This window comes from Protopterus annectens, chromosome 9.part0, assembly GCF_019279795.1.
Source record: "Protopterus annectens isolate FY-2018-M chromosome 9.part0, PAN1.0, whole genome shotgun sequence".
Taxonomy (NCBI): domain Eukaryota; kingdom Metazoa; phylum Chordata; order Ceratodontiformes; family Protopteridae; genus Protopterus; species Protopterus annectens.
The window spans coordinates 679,382,210-679,399,939 of NC_056743.1; the positions used below are offsets into that span (position 1 = coordinate 679,382,210).

Here is a 17,730-nt window from a genome sequence, read left to right on the forward strand (position 1 = left end):
CTTTCTCCTTTCTCTTTTCAGAAGAGAGAGATGTAGAAGACCATCTAACTTCAGACAAAATCATGGCAGATGCCGTCTGAAGGGGATGCAAACCTTCAGTTATTCATTTTTTTCCCCACCTTGGAGAACTCTGGATCCAAAGGCAGCACAGATATTATAACTATCCTGAATGTGAAAAGCACCCAAACAATAGACATAAAAGGAGTGGGGGGGTCCTGACAAGGGATTGTAAGTGTAAGTAAGGGCTTGGGAGATGAAACATTTACAAGCAGGGGCCTGGGGGATGAATCATTTACTTTGTGGTGATTTAGTAGTTTAACAAGTTCAAGATGCGCAAGAGTATTGCATATGCTGAAAGGGAAGTTCGGCCGTTCAATGATACTGTAAGCAGCCAGACTTACCTGTTGGTTTACGCTCGACTATCAGGCACACTGGTCAGGCTGACCAATCAGCCTGCTTGTTTTTGAAATTTAATGGCCAGTCATTGTATAATATACATTTAACACCACTCCTTTCTTCTGTACATGCCTACTTTTCTCTGCTGAACAAAACTTCCTTAGGGAGATAAGTCAGTGGTTTAGTTTTTTAACATAACTAAATGCCTCCTATTTATATGCTCATACCCATTTCTTGGTTCTTCTCTACTAGTACTACAGTTTTCATTATAACTCTCTCTCCATTTACAATACTGCTCTCTATATAACTACATTTTTGTATGCTCTCGTGTGATGTTCTATACATATCAAACTACAAACAAATGAACTACATTTCTCAAAATAACACTAACTTCTTATCCATACAATACTGTTTATTTGCTTTTTTGCTGTATATGCCTAGTACTTCTTTAGATGTTACTGTTCAATGCATTTCATTTTCTTTTTTAACTCATTATACTTTATGCTATATGTACTGTTTAATATGTATGAATCTTAATGCAAAACATCACTTGTATGCGAGATTTTCATTGTTGACTTGGCTCTGGTCATGGTTGAAAAGGGTCCTCGGACCGGTTCACTTGCCCAATTAACAATCAAATAAAATAAACCCTAACAGGTCCCCAAATTAAAACTATACAATTCCATAAAATCCAAAAAAAAAACATATACTAAAGTCACCTGTCCTTTCCACCAGCCATTAACAAGCAAACATTGTGATAAAAGAACATTACTAGAATATCTTAAGATACAAAAAAAAGAGGTTTCTCTCAAAATAAACAGTCCTCAATGTGAGTCAAATAATTCATGGAAAAGTTTAACTATCCAAAGCAGATCACAGACATTATGACCAATTAAAACCCAAGAAATTAACAGAACAGTTTCTTCAAACAAACAGCAAACCCCTTTTAGATGTTTTTCAATGCTTCTAATTGTTCTACAGTATTGTGGCAATGAAACTAAATCTAGTAATATTACAAACCATAACTACAAGGTGTTGGACACATCTGAAATATTACATCTTGTAAATGAAACACTAACTCGGTTTAGACTGAATGTCAAAAAATCTTCAAAATAAGTAGGCTAATTTTATAACAATTTCAAAGTACAGAAAGGAAATTCTTGTAAATATGACCACGGTTACAAACACACTAACCATTTATCTTCCACCAATGCATTCTAAACTTTGTGCAAAGTTTGTTCAGTAACTTCCCCTTTCAAGTCTTGCACTATCATTTCAGCTTTATCACAGTTTCATAGTTCAAGTTTCATAAGCACCAAGCACATATTAAAGTGAAGGTATGGAAACTATGAATAAACCTTAAAAGACATGCAATAATGAAAGGATATTAAAAAATAAATAAGCAGTCTGGACTAAAATATCAAATTAAGTACTACATTGGGCCAATAAAGGATACACAGACAATAATCTAAAGGAGTACAAATTTAAAATTTCCATCCAATGCTTCGTTGAAACCTTTCCATCTGCACAGGTACAACTCCAAAACAGCCCATTACAAAGGTGCCAAATAAAACATTCATTTAGAATTTTCCTCACTCGGGTGTCTGTTAAAATGAGAGCAAAACTATTCAGTTCAAATTTTATAAAACTACAAGAAAGCAATACACACCAACTACAATACTGTTGCTAACAAAATGCACCAAGTAGCAAAGATGTACCAATCAAAACAACTCTGCTACACAACAATTTCGTTGAAGAAAAGAACAGTGAGAAAATGCCATATGTCCTTTCAAACTGAACAAAACCACTGCTAGTCACTTCACTAGCACAGCAGCTCATCAGCAAAATAAACCACAGATAATACTCCAGACCCACAATCAGCAACACAAGTCACAGCAAAACGCAGTTATGCAATCCAGGTGGCCCCAACAGAGGCATTAGCAGCCAAAAGTTCAAGGATATCCAAATACAAATCTAAACAAATAAATAATTCATCATGAAAACAGAAGTTTCACAGGTAGTCAGTCTCTGCCATCTTCTGTGGATTTAGAGTTTAAGTTTTAAACTGGAAAACTTTTTCTACTGTCACATATGCAGCTACTAGCAATCTTATCCCACTGTTAAATTAAATCATTTAGGAGTGCTGGGGTAAGTCAACTTATTTTTGTAAGCAACATTTGCGTGTGACCTAAAAAAATCCCATTGTCTATCTGATTAAAATGAAAAGTCACGATCAGAAATGTTTTACATTTCAGTCAGAACAGTTTCCAAACTGACCTTCACAGCTGTAGTTAAAGCAATGTCTGAACTCTTTTGACACCTATGGCTTCCTTTGCTATCATTCTTCATCCAAGTATGGACACCCCAGTAAATGTCTGCTGGTTTAGAAAGTAATGATCACCTTTTTCTACTTCTACAAACTACCATACAGATTTACACTTATAAACACAATTTAATGGTCTGCCTCTGCAAAAAATCTATTTACTTTAATCACCTCAGCCGGTGAAGACCTTCTTCCTGAGGCACAGCAAGATAATTCAAAAAGGGATACATTTTACTACTAGTAATGTACACAGATAAAACATAAGAAATAAGCATTTGCAAAAAGAAAAGAGAAATATCTACAGAGCTCTTATGAGATTAAACAGCTATCTTTCAGCAGCGAGACTGACTCCTATACCTGAAGTACTCAAAGTATTATTACTAAAAATGCAGGGAATGACTGCAGCAATCTGCAATGAAAAGTGGAAATCAAAACAGTGGACAATCAGTAAAGAACAATAAAGGGCATATACTTTACTGGTAAACTACTGAGTTGAAAAATAAGAAATAAGTATTTGGGAAAAAAAAAAACAGAAAAACAATATCAAAGCAGACCACATAGATTAAACATCTATCTTTCACAGCAAGGTGCATTTTGCATACATTGTCTCCTGTTTGTTTCAGTTATCTTCACTGTACAGCTACAGCCTTTGTTTAAAGTTGAAAAAAAATAAAGGAAACATGCCTTTAGCCATCGCTACAGAAGTCCAGTCTGCTGGTCTGCACTGATTTGAATGAACTACAGTACCTGAATATTGCAAACAATGGCTTTTGTATCAGTGTGCAGCATGCTGACTAGCATCACGGAGTAGTACTGATTCACTTTTTATATTCATACTTTCCTTCTCAAAGCCAGAGAACATTTCATGACTTGCACCCTTTGCTATCACCTAAAGTGTTTACAGGTCTAGTACATAAACCTTTATAGAAAGTTTCTGCCTTGCATTTTTTGACTGCATGCAGAATATTTAGTAAAAAGGGTTCTGTACTGACCAAAACTTGGAATCTGGGCTATCCAGTGTCATTATTCATCACATTGATTAAGATTAGTCTCAGAGGCCATCTTAGGAATGAAGGAAGGATTGGTCCTGAAAGGCACCCTATCCTTATGGAAAATCATGAAGGGGGATGATGCAAAGAGCCTGTAATTTGGAGTCCCTCTTGGCCAAGGTAATGGCCACCAAAAAGGACAGGAACTGGAAATCGCAGGAAGCCACAGGCTCAAAAGGCTGTAGTGTCAAGGACTGCAGCACCAGAGTGAGGTCCCAAGGAGCAAAAACACCCCTTTGAGGAAAGCCCTGCAATGCCTAGAAGAGAAAGTGGGACTTTTGTTTACATGGAAGTTGGACATAGCAGCCAACTGAAGTTTGACTCTAGAGAAATCAGCCCCTTGTTGAAAGAGAGAGACCAGGAACAAAATGTTGGAAATAGAAGCCAAAAAGGGATTTAAATTACATTGTTGAGCCCAAACAGTAATCATCTTCCATCTTAATAGAAGGCTTTTGAGAAGCCAAAATAATGTCCAACAGGGGAAGGAAGCCTGGACTGGGCAATAGTCACTGGAACTGGAGGTACCAAGCAGTTAGCCAAAGAGACTGAAGGTTGGGAAGAGGAAGCCCCAAGGATGGGAAAGGAGATCTGGATCTAATATCCAAGGCAGATATTTTAGATGAGACCAAAGGAGGGAAAACCACACCAGACAAGGCCAGAAGGGGGCAATGAGGATGAGAGGAGTCTTCAAGTCGACGAGCTTTCTGTAAAACTCTGGGAATGAGGGGAGTTGGGGGATAGACATACAGAAGACCCGACAGCCAATCGTGAACCCGAGAGTCCCTAGGTGACTCCACCATTTTGGGGATCAGGGCAAAGTATTTGCTGCGTTTGTGATTGACCAGAGGGGCAGAAAAACTGCAGCAAGGGAAACCCTAATGGTCGAACATCTGACGTGCCACTGATGGATTCAGGTACCACTCATGAGGACTTAGGATAGATCTGCCGAGTTTGTCAGCTAATGCACTGGAACTGCTGGGAATATACGTTGCAAGAAAAAATCGCCTGGAAGACATCACTCATTCCCTCATGGCCTCTCTGCACAGGGGATAACCTCATATTCCTCCCTCCCTGTTTGTTGATGTACCAGACACTGCCATGTTGTCTGTCTGAATTGCAATGGTCCCAATATGGAAACCGTTTTGGAAGGCTTGCAACATTCAGAGGACTGCTCTCATCTCCAAAACACTGATGTGCAATTTGGTCTCTAAGGGGGAACCACGTACCTTGGACAGTCTTTCCCCGATAATGCTCCCACCCACCCCAACAGGGAGGTGTCTCTGGTCACTGTGGTTTGGGTTGGGGTTGACAGAAGGGTCTGGCTAGAAGGTCTCGGGCTTGGAGCCACCAAGCAAGGTGATGGCTGCAGACTTGAGAAGTCCTGACGGTCATGGACTCAAGATGAAAGTGGGGTGACCACTGCACCGCAAGGGTCCATTGTAGCACTCGCATGTGTTATCTGGCGAGAGGGTCTAACTGAATTGGCACTGAGCCTACGGCTTGCAAGATAAAATGCACTGAAGGATGCTCCAGATCCAGAAGACTGACCTGTTCCCGAATCATCTCGACTCTGTGTCTTGAAGGACCCTGATAAATTCTAGGCTCTTACAGGGGACTCGAGATTTGGGCAGGTTGACTGTGGTGCCTAGGTCCTGACAGGGACTTGAGTGTATAATCTGTGGCCACAGTGAGTTGATGCCTTGTGGGTGTCAATCATCCAGGTATGGGAAGACCTGGAAACCTTGCAGCCGAAGATAGGCTGCTACCGCTGCCATACATTTGGTAAACACTCCGGGAGCTGAGGTGAGACCGAAGGGCAGGGCTCTGAACTGGTAGTGACCGTCTCCCAGCCGGAAGTGCAGGCATCTCCTGGTGCATCTGTCGATTTTTATATGACAGCACGCATCTTTGAGATCCACTGAGCACATCCAATAGTCCTTGTGCAGAAGTGGCAGAATAAACAGTGACCATCCGGAACTTCGACTTCTTGACTGACAAATTTGGAACACTGAGGTCCAGAATGGGACATAGATCTCCAGTTTTCCTGGGCACCAAAAAGAAGCTAGAGTACGTTATGGACTCTTGCTGTCTTGTAGGGACTTCCTGGATGGCTCTTTTTTGAAAGAGGTCTTGAACCTCGAAGAGGGTCAACTCCCTTTGGCTGGGTGGAACATCCTTGAGAGACTTCTGAGTGGGGAGGGGGCTGAAAAAGGGTATGAACTATCCCCTGGATACAATGTTTAGCACCCACTGAACTGAGGTAATACTTGTCCAGGCTAGTGGGTGTAGGGAGATATGACCTCCAACTGCCTCCAGGGCAGGAGAGCCAGGCAGCACTTCAGCAGTGCTGAGGGGGCTTCTCCAAGAAGCGCTCCTGGGAGCTCTGGTTCTGTGGAACTCTGTCTCTGGTGTGGTGTCTGCTATCAAACCCCCTTCCCCCTGTCAGAAGAGGAAGATTCCTGAAGAGCATCCTGGAAGGAAGACTGAGACCTGCGGAACCACAGTTTCTTACTACCCCTCTGATTCTTGGAAAAGGAATGTTGTGGAGTAGAAAACTTGATCCCAACTGCGGACGGTCTTTCCCTCCTGCTCGCTACGGGTTAAGATTTCTTTGACCAAGGGACCAAACAGTGTTAACCCGTCGAAAGGGGCATTAGTAAATGACACCTTGACATTTTCTCCAAAATCAGAGTGAAGCCAGGGATGACGCGTAATAGCAATGCTCATACCCCACCACTTGAGAGGTGGCCTCCACTGCACTGGAGATCAACATCATCAAGGCGTTAGCTAGGGCTTCGGAGAGACTAATTTAAGACTGTTCAGAGGCAGCAACGCTGAAAAGGATGTAGAGAGTTCTGATACCAAGTCCCTCTGCAACTGGGTAAAGTGTGCCATGTAGTTTGTTGTTCTCAGTCCAAACGTAGCAGAGGCAAACACGATTCCCAAAATGGTCAAGTGCCCAAGACTCCCTGTTTATGGGATGGACCGTGGAGCTCTGTTTAGCGAGCTCCTTTTTGGTAGCTGCGACCACAACAGCATCAACAGGAATGCCTTTACTCCAAAAAGTCTTATCTTTAGGGGGGCTCTGGAATTTATCAGCTTTCTTTGAAACAGGTTCTATTGTGCCCGGCTCCTTCCAAGTCCTGCTGGAATGAGCTGTTCAAGCTCATCAGCAGGAGGAGACACCCAGGTGGAAGATTGTGGAAGATGGGCCTGTCCCGAAGGCCTCCAGGAACACAGATTCCTCTGAAGATGGGGTGGGGGAAAAACAACCACCTCACTCTAAGGATCTCGAGGATGTCCCCAAAAGACACGTCCTTGGACGGAAGTCTGGGGGGACCAGTCTCCCTCAAAATCAGTGTCCTCAGTGAGGGACTCTCGAGGGGAGTCCAAGTGCCTCCTCTTGCACATCCTTTTCTGGGGAGGCTCCTCCACAGTGTGCTCCAGAGAGGATTAGGAAGAGGAAGGGACCCCGATGAGGGTAATGCCCATCTGAAGGAGCTCACTGGAGGGCTGACCCTGGTAGGATGATGAGGTCTCGCCACCCAATGTCAAAAGAGGCTGGGGAGGATCTACAGCAAAGATAGAAGCAGCTGCCCATCTGGAGGAAGTCCTCTCTATTGCCTGGAAAGCAACCGGCCACAGACGAGTGGGATGGAAGGGGGGTACCCCGATGCAGCACAGATGTCCTCTGACAATATTGGCCCAGAGCTGTCTAAAGCAGAGGTCTCCAAAGGGAAGGAACGGTCAAAAAACTCCGGACCAGACCCTCCTCCCCGTGGGATCGAGCCATCGCTAGCTCAGAGGGCAACGGAGCTGAACCCATCAGGGACTCAGCCAATGTGGGAAAGGAAGCAATACCTGACACCACTGTTCCCTGATGCTCAGGATTCGACCCTGGATGTGTCGGTTGGGTAGAGAGGAGTTCTGCAGGGGCAAAGGTCCCTTGGGCAAATGGCCTGGGGATGGCAACAAGCCCAACTCGATTTGGTCATTGAGAAAGCTCTTCATTATCCTATCCATATTTGAGGGGAGCAGACTTCTGGTGGAACAGGAAGATAGGGAGGAATGGTCCTGACCTAGCTGATGGCCTACGGTCTCGAAGGAGACCCGCTACACAGCCTCAAATCCGATCTCCTGACAGAGAAGAGAGAGTCTACAATAATGATCGGATCCGAAAAAACTGTCATATTCGAGGGTCTGGTTGGATCTGAAGACTTAGGTGGAACCACGGCTGGATTAGACAGAGGGGTCGGATCCAAGGGTGGCCTAGGTCTGGTTGGATTAGAGGACCTCTGAGGCTCCAAGGACTCTGATAGAGAGGGGCAGCTGGAGCTCTTGGAGACAAAGAGCCCAAATCCAAAGCCAGGGAGGCTGGACTCTGAGATCTGGGGAACTACGATCAGAGAGCCTCAGCTTTTTGGCAAGAGAATCCCAAGAGGAAGAAGACTTCTTCTTGGGATCCGAAGGAGGCTTGGAAGAGGAACCCAAGACAAGGGGACCCCCCTTTTGCCAGCCCCTTTAGCAGGAGCTTATTCATGCCCTCTAGGAGAGCTCTGTAGTTGAATCTGGCGCAAATGTCACATTCAACCTCCAGATGCGACTCTCCTAGGCAGTAAACACACTCCTCGTGCATGACAGCAAGGGGCAACTTCAGACAGCATGGGAAACAATGTTTGAAACCTGTGGGTTTGTCAGACATACTTTCACACCCCACACATACCACCTGCACACTACATACACCAAGGGGGGCAGGGGAACAAGGTAGAGAAAGGAAGGGAAGAAGGAACCCAAAACCAAGACGACAAGGGTGGGAGCCCGGGAAGGACCTAGCAGAAACTACCCAAAAAGGCTACCAGGAGGGAAGGAAACTACCTAGATATAAATGAGGTAGGAGATTAAAAAGTGAAAAAAAAAAAGAGACCCCAAAAAGTAGAAAAAAAGCACTTATCTGAAAGGGTGAACAGGAGCTTCAGGAAGCTCAGCTATTTTCAAATCATGGCAAACGAGATCGGAGGGTTATGGGTAGCAAGGTATCTTGGGAAGACGAGGAGCTGGAAGCTCAGGAGCTGTCTTTTTTAGTGCTTACTCAAATCAGATCCTTAACCATCTGTGATCAATAATGACACGGACAGCACTAGATTCTATAGTTTAACTGCACCTTAGAAATGGAACACCGCATATGTGCTATACTAGCTACATACAGACTGCAGCCCATTTTTGCTACTGAAATTCAAGATCTGTTTAACTCATTACCAAGTTCTAATGTATATCAGAACATATTCCAGTAAGGCAATATTAGTAAAGAAAAGGTTATATCTCACTGGGTATTTGTTGGGAAGCATTTACATTCAGATGCCAAAATATAGTATTGTACTGCTATGTAACACGCATCTTGATGTTTATTGGAAAATCATCTTCTTACCAGGAAGGGTTCAGGCACGTTGATAAGGAACCCATTGTCATCCATAATGTTGATGAAATCCAAGCCATGTCTCAGCCCCACCTCATAATCATTTGGATCATGTGCTGGAGTAATTTTTACTGCACCTAGAGGTGACAAAAACAAAAACAGTCAGTATATGCAAACTACAAAATGCCGCAGTACAAAACAAACATAGGTAAAGTTATTTGAAAACAGAACTATAAAAAGGAAATACAACTGTGGTCACACTGAATCAGCACACTGAATCAGTTGAACAACAAATAAATTCTGATTGGTGAACTATTCAAAAGGAAAATCAACATTTACTTTAAAAAGCTTTCACGCATGAGATACATATGTGGCAGAGAGTAGTGCACGTCATGATGTCACACAAAGTACACAAGTATACCTAGAGTCTGAGCTTGCCAGTTCATCTCCAACTACTAGCAGGTATGTGTCTTACAAATCAAGAAACAGCAATGACACGTAACATCTAAACTGAAAACATACATACAAGTAAATAACTGCCTAATTATAGGAAGTTCAACAGAAGAGGTTAGACAGAGGGGTCATCTATAAACAGGAGAGATGGTGAAAGTGTACATGGAGCCAATAAAGGAGAATACTCTCACAGATCAAATGATGAGGTAATCAAGTATAAGATAAATCTTAAGCTGTGGGTGCTTCCTTGATGGATTCTGACCAGGAAGAATTCCAAGCAATAAATCCATCACAGTGGATAAAGCTAGAGGACAGCACAAGCACCATGATGACTCAGAAATCGAGACCTCTAGTACAGCCAAACAAATGGAAGCGCAAATCCAGAAGTTAAAGTAAAAAAAACATTTCAATGAAGGTATGTACCAATGACCAAGTAGCCACAAAGAATAAATCTCCAACAGAGACATTCTTGAAGAATGTGCTGGCTTGAAGGCATGCCTCTAGTGGAGGGACTTTTGTAATGGCATTTTCTACAGGGTGGTTAGTCATTTGATGACAAAACATGCAGATAGCAATTTGCTGTTTGTCAGGTGCTAGAATCCACCACATCATGCACGCCACTTAAGTCTCTCCACAACAGGAACAAGTATGACTCTGTCATTGTCCATGTTGGTGTGAATGACTTGAGACGTACCTCCCTAGACTATATGAAGAGACATGATTGAGCTCTCGTGTTCTAGGCAGGTGTGACCCTAGCCCTGAGCAGCATCCTACCTTCACTAAGAATGATACCACAAAGCCAACCAAAATGTGATTGACTTCAACAACTGGCTTAGTTTCTGGTGTCTTTCCAAGGGGATCCAGTATCTGCCTGCATGGGATGACACGGTTGACAGGCCTTGATGTTTTGCCAGAGGTGGCCTCCACCTGTTACTCCTGGGGTTCCAGATCTTGGCCAAGGCTCTTGCCTCCCCCATTGTGCCTTTTTAAGGCCATGTCCCAAAGACAAATCTTCCAACATGAAAGATCGGTCAAAAAGCAAATGGAAGGTCATGCTGCTCAATGCTAGGAGCCTTAATCTGAAAATGCACTCACTGGAGGCTCTCCTAACACTGGAAGATGCCAATGTCTTTGCAGTCATGGAAAATTGATTCAGCGCTGCGGAGAGCACCCCTGCTTTACCAGGCTATACCTCATTCCACACTTTCTGACCACAAAATGAGGTCGGAAAGACTACGGGTGGTGGAGTCTCTATCTTCATTAAAGACAGGCACACCTCCAGACTGGTTTATCAGCATGACTCACTGGAATTACTCCAGGTGCAACTGACAGTTGGGCAAAGCATCCATCCAAGTTATACCCAGCTATAGATCCCCCCCTCTGTGTCTCAGGACACCCACTCCTCCTACCTGGACCTACCTGGCTCCATCAAGGTACCCCCTAAAACCCTGATCCTTGGTGACTTCAACTACTTCACCATAGAATGGGTGAACTATTTCTGCACTAATGCACTCACCCAACGATTCCTTGGCTTCATCAGCTCTAATGTACTAGACCAGCTGGTCTCATCCTCCACAAGGAGGATAACATAATGGATTTGGGTCTCACAAACATGGGTGACCGCTGCACTACTCCCATAGTATGTTCTTCCTTGGTGAGGTCAAATCATCAATCTGTCTCATTCAAAGTTTCTAACCCACCCACCCCCTCGCCAGCCATAACCAGGCTAAAAAACTTCTGAAAATCTGACTACACCCTCCTAAGGGAGGTAATCAGCAGCTTCACACCACCTTCCCCTCACAGGATGCAGACAACTATGCTGAACAATACGCCACTGCAGTACACAAGCACCTGTACAACTGCATGGACTCAGCCATACCCAACAGAACTAAAAGCTGCTTCTCAAGGAAACACAAACCTGTCTGGTGGACATCCGCTATCAACAGACTTCACAACAAAAGGAAGAAACTGTTGTCCAAGGGTAAAAAGGAACAAATTCCAAATCGGAAAATCTTCCTCCTCTGCCTCAACAAGCAAACTGGATCACTAGTGAAAAACTCCAAAGCCAATTATGAGTTGAAACTAGCCTCTGAAACAAATGGAAAACAGTTATGTTAGGAACCTCCATAGCAAAGTCCAAGTTTGTTCCAAATTAGTACTTAATGGTACCACTTACACTAATCCTGCCGACTTGCTAGCCGATTGGTGGATAAGGGGGCACTGAACCTAAGGTTCAGCGCCCCCTTATCCCCCAAAGGTTCAATGCAAATTTCATTCCCTTATCACCTTCCAAAGGCTCAGTCAACATCCCCGATACTTGTCCCACACTTCACATCTCCATAGATCAAACATTAAAGGCCCTATCCAAGGCAAAGAACACCGCTCCCATGGGACCTGATAAAATCCCAGGCTGTATTCTGCACCATCTCCAGCAAGAACTAGCTTTGCCATTGAGCAACTTATTCAACCACAGCCTAATTACAGGCTTCATTCCAGCATGGTGGAGAACTGCCATTATCATCCTCTTGCACAAAGGTGGTGCCACTACTGACCCGGGAAACTATAGCCCCATTAGCTTGACAAGTCTGATCTGTAAAGCCATGGAGCGTGTTGCTATGGATCTCATAAACAAAGACATAGGCAATCTCCAAACACTTAACCCCACCCAATTCAGATTAGTCAGGAGCAGATCTTGCCTACTGAACCTAGCTGATTTCTTTGATACTGTCACCAAGGCCCTGGAAGAGGGAAAGTCAGTACATACAGCTTACCTTGACTTGGCCAAGGCCTTTGACACAATCCCCCACTCGGGTATCATCGAAAAGATAACACAACTTGGTGTTAATCCCCATCTCGTCAGATGGGTGGCCAACTGGCTCACAGATAGGACCCACAAGATCATAATAGGTTCCACCAGCTCTGACAGCAGACCTGTCACTAGTGGTGTTCCCTAGGGATCTGTTCTGGGACCCCTACTTTGGCATCTCCTTCTCAAAGGTCCGAGCAAAGATAAAGGGCCTATGGTTGACCAGGTGTGCGGGTGACTAAGTTGGGTGCTGTCATAGACTCCCCAAATGATGTTAACATACTGCAAGGGGGTCTCACAGCTAAAAATAACTGGTGTCAAAGTCATGGCCTTAAATTAAACGCAAAATGTATTATACCATGCTGCAAAAACATGGCCCCTACTGATTACCACATCAACGACAACACCCTAAGCACACAAGCCGTGGTAAGAGACCTGGGCACTCAGATTGACAACAATCTCATATTCGACCATCATGTGGTGGCAGTGGTCAGAAAAGCCTTTTACTTGATTCATCTCATAAGTAAAGGGATTGTATCCAGAAAAAAGGTTCTCTCTCTGTACTCCTCCCTCATTAGACCTATAATTGTGGCACAGCACTCCATTTGGTATGTACCTCTCCAAACACCTGCACCAACTGCAAATGCCACAGATACCTCACAAAGAGAATCCATGGTCTACAATACTTGTCCTATGCGGACAGGCTTAAATCCCATCACTTTACTCAGTATCATACAAATTGCTCAGAGGTGATCTGTCAGTTGCCTACAAGGCAATATCAGATCCAGCCCTACTAGAGATGCTCCATATCTGTAAGTCTAACTCCTTATGCATTAACCAGGAAAGTCCAACTTGGAACAAAGCCAATTTTCAGCATTGGCCCAGGGACAAACGCTCCAGATTACTCGCTCGATAGCCTAAATCTATTATGCGACATCAACAGAACCTACTGGAGAGACAAGTTTGTCTCCCAGAGGCTACCCCATCTCTGGAATAGACTTCCCATACATGTCAAACAAACAGAGTACCTCTCTGACCCTCTTCAAGTGCAATCTTGATGAGTGGATGGGAAACCACAAATTTGTCCCTGGGGTTCCACCTTTGTCCCTCTGACAGGGGTGACAGCTGCTGACTGAGGTTTTTTTCTGGGGATAAACGCTTGACTAGGCTTGTAAGGGCTCCAGGGCCATTAGCCTAGTAACCTCCTATGATCCTATTTGGCGAGGGTCTGTTTTGCAACTACAAGTAATTTCCTTCTTAGACCAAAAGAAAGGAACAAATATTTAGTATTCCTAAATTCAACAACATTTTTCAGACAGAACAAGAGCCAACAGTACACATCCACGACCGGACTCCAAATGAGTTGCTCTTGGTGTAAGCGACTTGTGTAAACCTGCTTTAAAGACGGGCCTTATACCACAGGCAAGTCCCATACACAAAGAGCAAGCTTCCTGGAATTGGGACAAGTTTACACCAAGAGCAAGTCTTTTAGAATTTGGCCTCTAGACTGTGAAGAGCTGTCTCCCCCAATTTCTGCCCTTGCAAAGAAAAGCAGGATAAGATGAACTGATTCAGGGACAGCTCAAAAACAATTTGGAAGGAAAATGTGGACGAGTCCTTTAGGTCACTGGATCTTTGTGAAAGGTCAGCCGTGATTCCTTATACAAAGACATCTAGAGCTCTGTGAGATTCTGTGAGCTGAGGTGGCAGGTAACAGGAAAAGTATTTCATTCACTTGACCCCAAACTTGCAGGGAGGGGAGAGTGTTAGAAAGCAGTCTGTGTGACAGTGCCTAAGTACTGCTGTCACTTGATCAATACAGTCGCTTTGATCTAGCTTGTGATGGGCAGAGTGGGTGCATACTGTATAAAAGAAAATAACTGATTCTTAATCAATGTTTTATATTACCACGAATTTGCTATATTTAAACTGTTTGTTTTTCTTTTATTTGTGAAGATTATAAAATTATCCTTAAAATGTTTTGCAATAATTTGGAGCTTTTCTCCCTGAACCTCTGCTGAAAATGGGCTTCTACCCAGTCAGACTTTCCCAGTAATCAAATGTCAATAAATAATCACTACAGCTTATATCTGTACACAATTTGAGACTTTTTCACAATTACGCGAGGTACACTGCAACAAAAAGGGCATATTCTACTGAGGCAGCATGCTAAGACTGCTGAATCCTGATCTACCACGTTAATATATCCCCTAATGCATTTACCCCTTAGTTTTAGGCATATCTTTATCTGATCTCAATCCTAATTTGTTAAAACTTTTTACAGTTCTGAGTTGCAACTTTTATTTTGGTAAGGCAGATTTTATTAAAAAATGCTGATAGCTTCAAACTACCAAGATATTAACCTTCAGCTATTCTCTTTCAAAATATCTTCGAAAATACTAGAAAGCTGCCAAGCCTGTTAGAGTGAAAGGCTTCAAGCCAAAAATTCATCTAAAGTTTATGATAGCACAAAGCACAAACTGCAGGAAAGCACGATTTACCAGAAGGGCAAAAAACAACAGTCACAATAAGACCCATTAAATCAGAGTTCATTTTGTGAACAGGAAACACTAAAATATGCTGTTCCATGAAAACAACAAATTACGGGTAGAAAACACAACACAAGCAACCTGTGTGGCTGTTTTTAAGGAACAGAGAGTTGGTTACACTGAATGACTGTTGTCAAGCAACAGAGGCTTAGTTACAAAGTAATGATGAAACTGGAAATGTTTAAACAGGCAGCTGCAAAAGTAAAATTCCAAGACTCGCTTGTCAGAAGAGTTTACGATAAAACAGACATTAGAAAATGAAATTATGAAAGCCTTATACCAAATGAGAGTCTGAACAGACATTTTTCCTTTTCAGAGTGACAAAAGGAAATGACTTTACATGTGCATGACTGAATAAGCACTGTAGGAATCAGAATGCTTATAACACAGCATGCACTGCAGAACGAGTTGAATGCCTTCAGGTCTGACAAACAAAGCTTAGCAATAGCAGGCAATAACGCATAGCAAGGAATCACCAGAAAGAAGATGAATCTACTATGAAAACTATGCATCTATTCAGTCTCTCCCCTTTCTCAGAACCCTTCTTTCCACTCCCATGTACCTCTTTCAAGGCTCAGCTCTATTCCCATGCCATTTACTACACAAAGCTACCAAATATTTTGTCACTGCATCTGCTACTATTTTGTTATCCAGTGCCTTTGCAACTTTGCTTTCTCCATCTCTTAAAGCTTTAGCCAATAAAGATGTGGTCTTCCTCATCTTTAGTTCCCTTACATTTTCTCAGTGCCTTGATTTTTCTCTGTAAATGTCTCGGACACTTACTTCTAGACCTCAGAATTTTATTTCATAAAGAAAATGAACACAGTGGATGGAAAAGGTGAACGGATGCTGTGGTGTGTTAAAACTTACTCACTGCCCAGTCAAATTTTTGCAATGCTGTTTATCTTTTTTTGATAAACTGTCTGCTTTAACACCAGCAGTGTGATTTTACTACAGCTTGGCTCTAATGCACTTTGTTGTTAACCATGCTAAATAGAGCCACTAGTTTCCAAATTACATATTAAAATGTATTGCATCATCAGCATCCAGATCCAAATTACATATTAAAATATATTGCATCATCAGCATCCAGAAAAAAGTACAATATTCCTTTTGAAGGCACTTTGCTACAGCAGTTTTTTTCCTTTTTACCTGTGCCAAAATTCATGTCAACAAACTCGTCCAAGACAATCTGCATCTTCCTGTCACAGAATGGATGTACAACGTACTTTCCATGTAGGTGCTGAAAAACAAATATTACAGCAGTAAAAAAATGATTTGAATAACTGCTCAGCGAGAGTAGCTTCTATATAACTATTTTATGTATGCATATTTTTTAGGTGTAACACACGCATGTACACAAACATTAGCCTAAACATCATTTTAGAAAGCTGAACAGTGACCTGACAAATCAAGCCTTCAAAAAAATGTTGAGAACAAAAGAGACAAACATGTGTCGGATTACCTGGTATCTGGGGTCCTGTGGGTGCACAGCTACTGCAGTATCTCCAAGCATGGTCTCAATACGAGTGGTGGCAACCACCACCTCCTCATCTGAAATTAGAGAATAAAATTATAAATAAAGGTGATATTTTCAATTTACATATACACATAGCCCTGATGTCTCACCAGAGAACTTGAAAAGAATGAACTGCCCACCTTCCAAAATCACATCGCTCACAGCCACAACTACAGAATGTCTCTTCCCATAAGCAACAGCATTATTACATGTAATGACAATGTAAATGCCCCAGTTTTAAGTACTGTACAATATTTTGATGGTTAAAATTAAATGGGTGGGAGAGACTATGACCCAGGAAACCACAGTTTGATTAGCAGTGTCAGCACCTGCTGGAGATGAAAGTGGAGGAAGATAAGTGAAGAGAATAAGCCCATTTGCCTGTCTCATGGGGAAGGGGTGGAGTGCAAGTCTGGGGTACACAGACGACATGCACCAACTTCCCCATACAGATCACAGAAACGAGCATGATATTCTCATTCCAAGTGGTAGAGGTGTTTGTGGGTTTACGTCACCCATGGAAGTGAATGATAGTCTTGTGCTATGTCCAAATGCATGCCTCACATAACAGTGAGTGAGCATGCACAAGGAATTAAGGCAAGCAAGTGGAAACCCTAGCTTCAGAGTAGATGATGGCAGCACTCCTTTTTCGACTATACCTCACTCATAGGGCTCTTTCCTGAAGGAGAATGAACAGGCCAACTGAGTGGCAAGAGATGATGCTTGATGGCCAGTGGGAGATCAAAGCAAATAAAAAAAATAGAATTGGGTGAGAACAACACCTTAAAAACCAGTACTGAACCACATTCAAATAACTGATTTACATGCATAGCTTTCATTAAACTAGCTCCCTTTAAAAGTTTAGCTCTAAACATTAATGCAATAAACATATGCAGCATGTCCTAAATACAGGCAAGGTGGATAAGAATGTTAGTCTCCTACAGAATGCTTTATTTATACAACTTCTAGTATTTTACTGAATGAGGAAAGCATCCAAACAACATTACAGAGTTACTCAAAACAGTTCAATGTCTTCATCCTTTGTGAAACATACCTGTTCCCTCAATTTTGTAAGCGAAAGACACCAACACACCAAATTCCACTTTATCAGTGTAACCGGGGACAGGGAGTAGTGTCCGGCCTGTTAGTTCCTTCTTGTCAACCTGCCAGAAAATGACATGTCAGAAGCAAAATATACAAAAAAATATGGGTACCATCAACA

The 17,730-nt window shown here is 42.7% G+C and overlaps 1 protein-coding gene across 2 annotated transcripts in view; it reads right to left on the reverse strand.

Moving 5' to 3' along the window:
* The window catches only part of VARS1 (valyl-tRNA synthetase 1), a 623,655-nt gene that overhangs the window by 296,878 nt on the left and 309,047 nt on the right, over positions 1-17,730 (reverse strand). For both annotated transcript variants that reach the window (XM_044083285.1, XM_044083286.1), the window contains 4 exons: positions 17,563-17,671; positions 16,455-16,543; positions 16,142-16,232; positions 9,194-9,318 (listed from right to left, as the gene is read on the reverse strand). In XM_044083285.1, the coding sequence (XP_043939220.1) occupies positions 9,194-9,318; positions 16,142-16,232; positions 16,455-16,543; positions 17,563-17,671 (414 nt within the window). The remainder of the gene's footprint in view (positions 1-9,193; positions 9,319-16,141; positions 16,233-16,454; positions 16,544-17,562; positions 17,672-17,730) is intronic.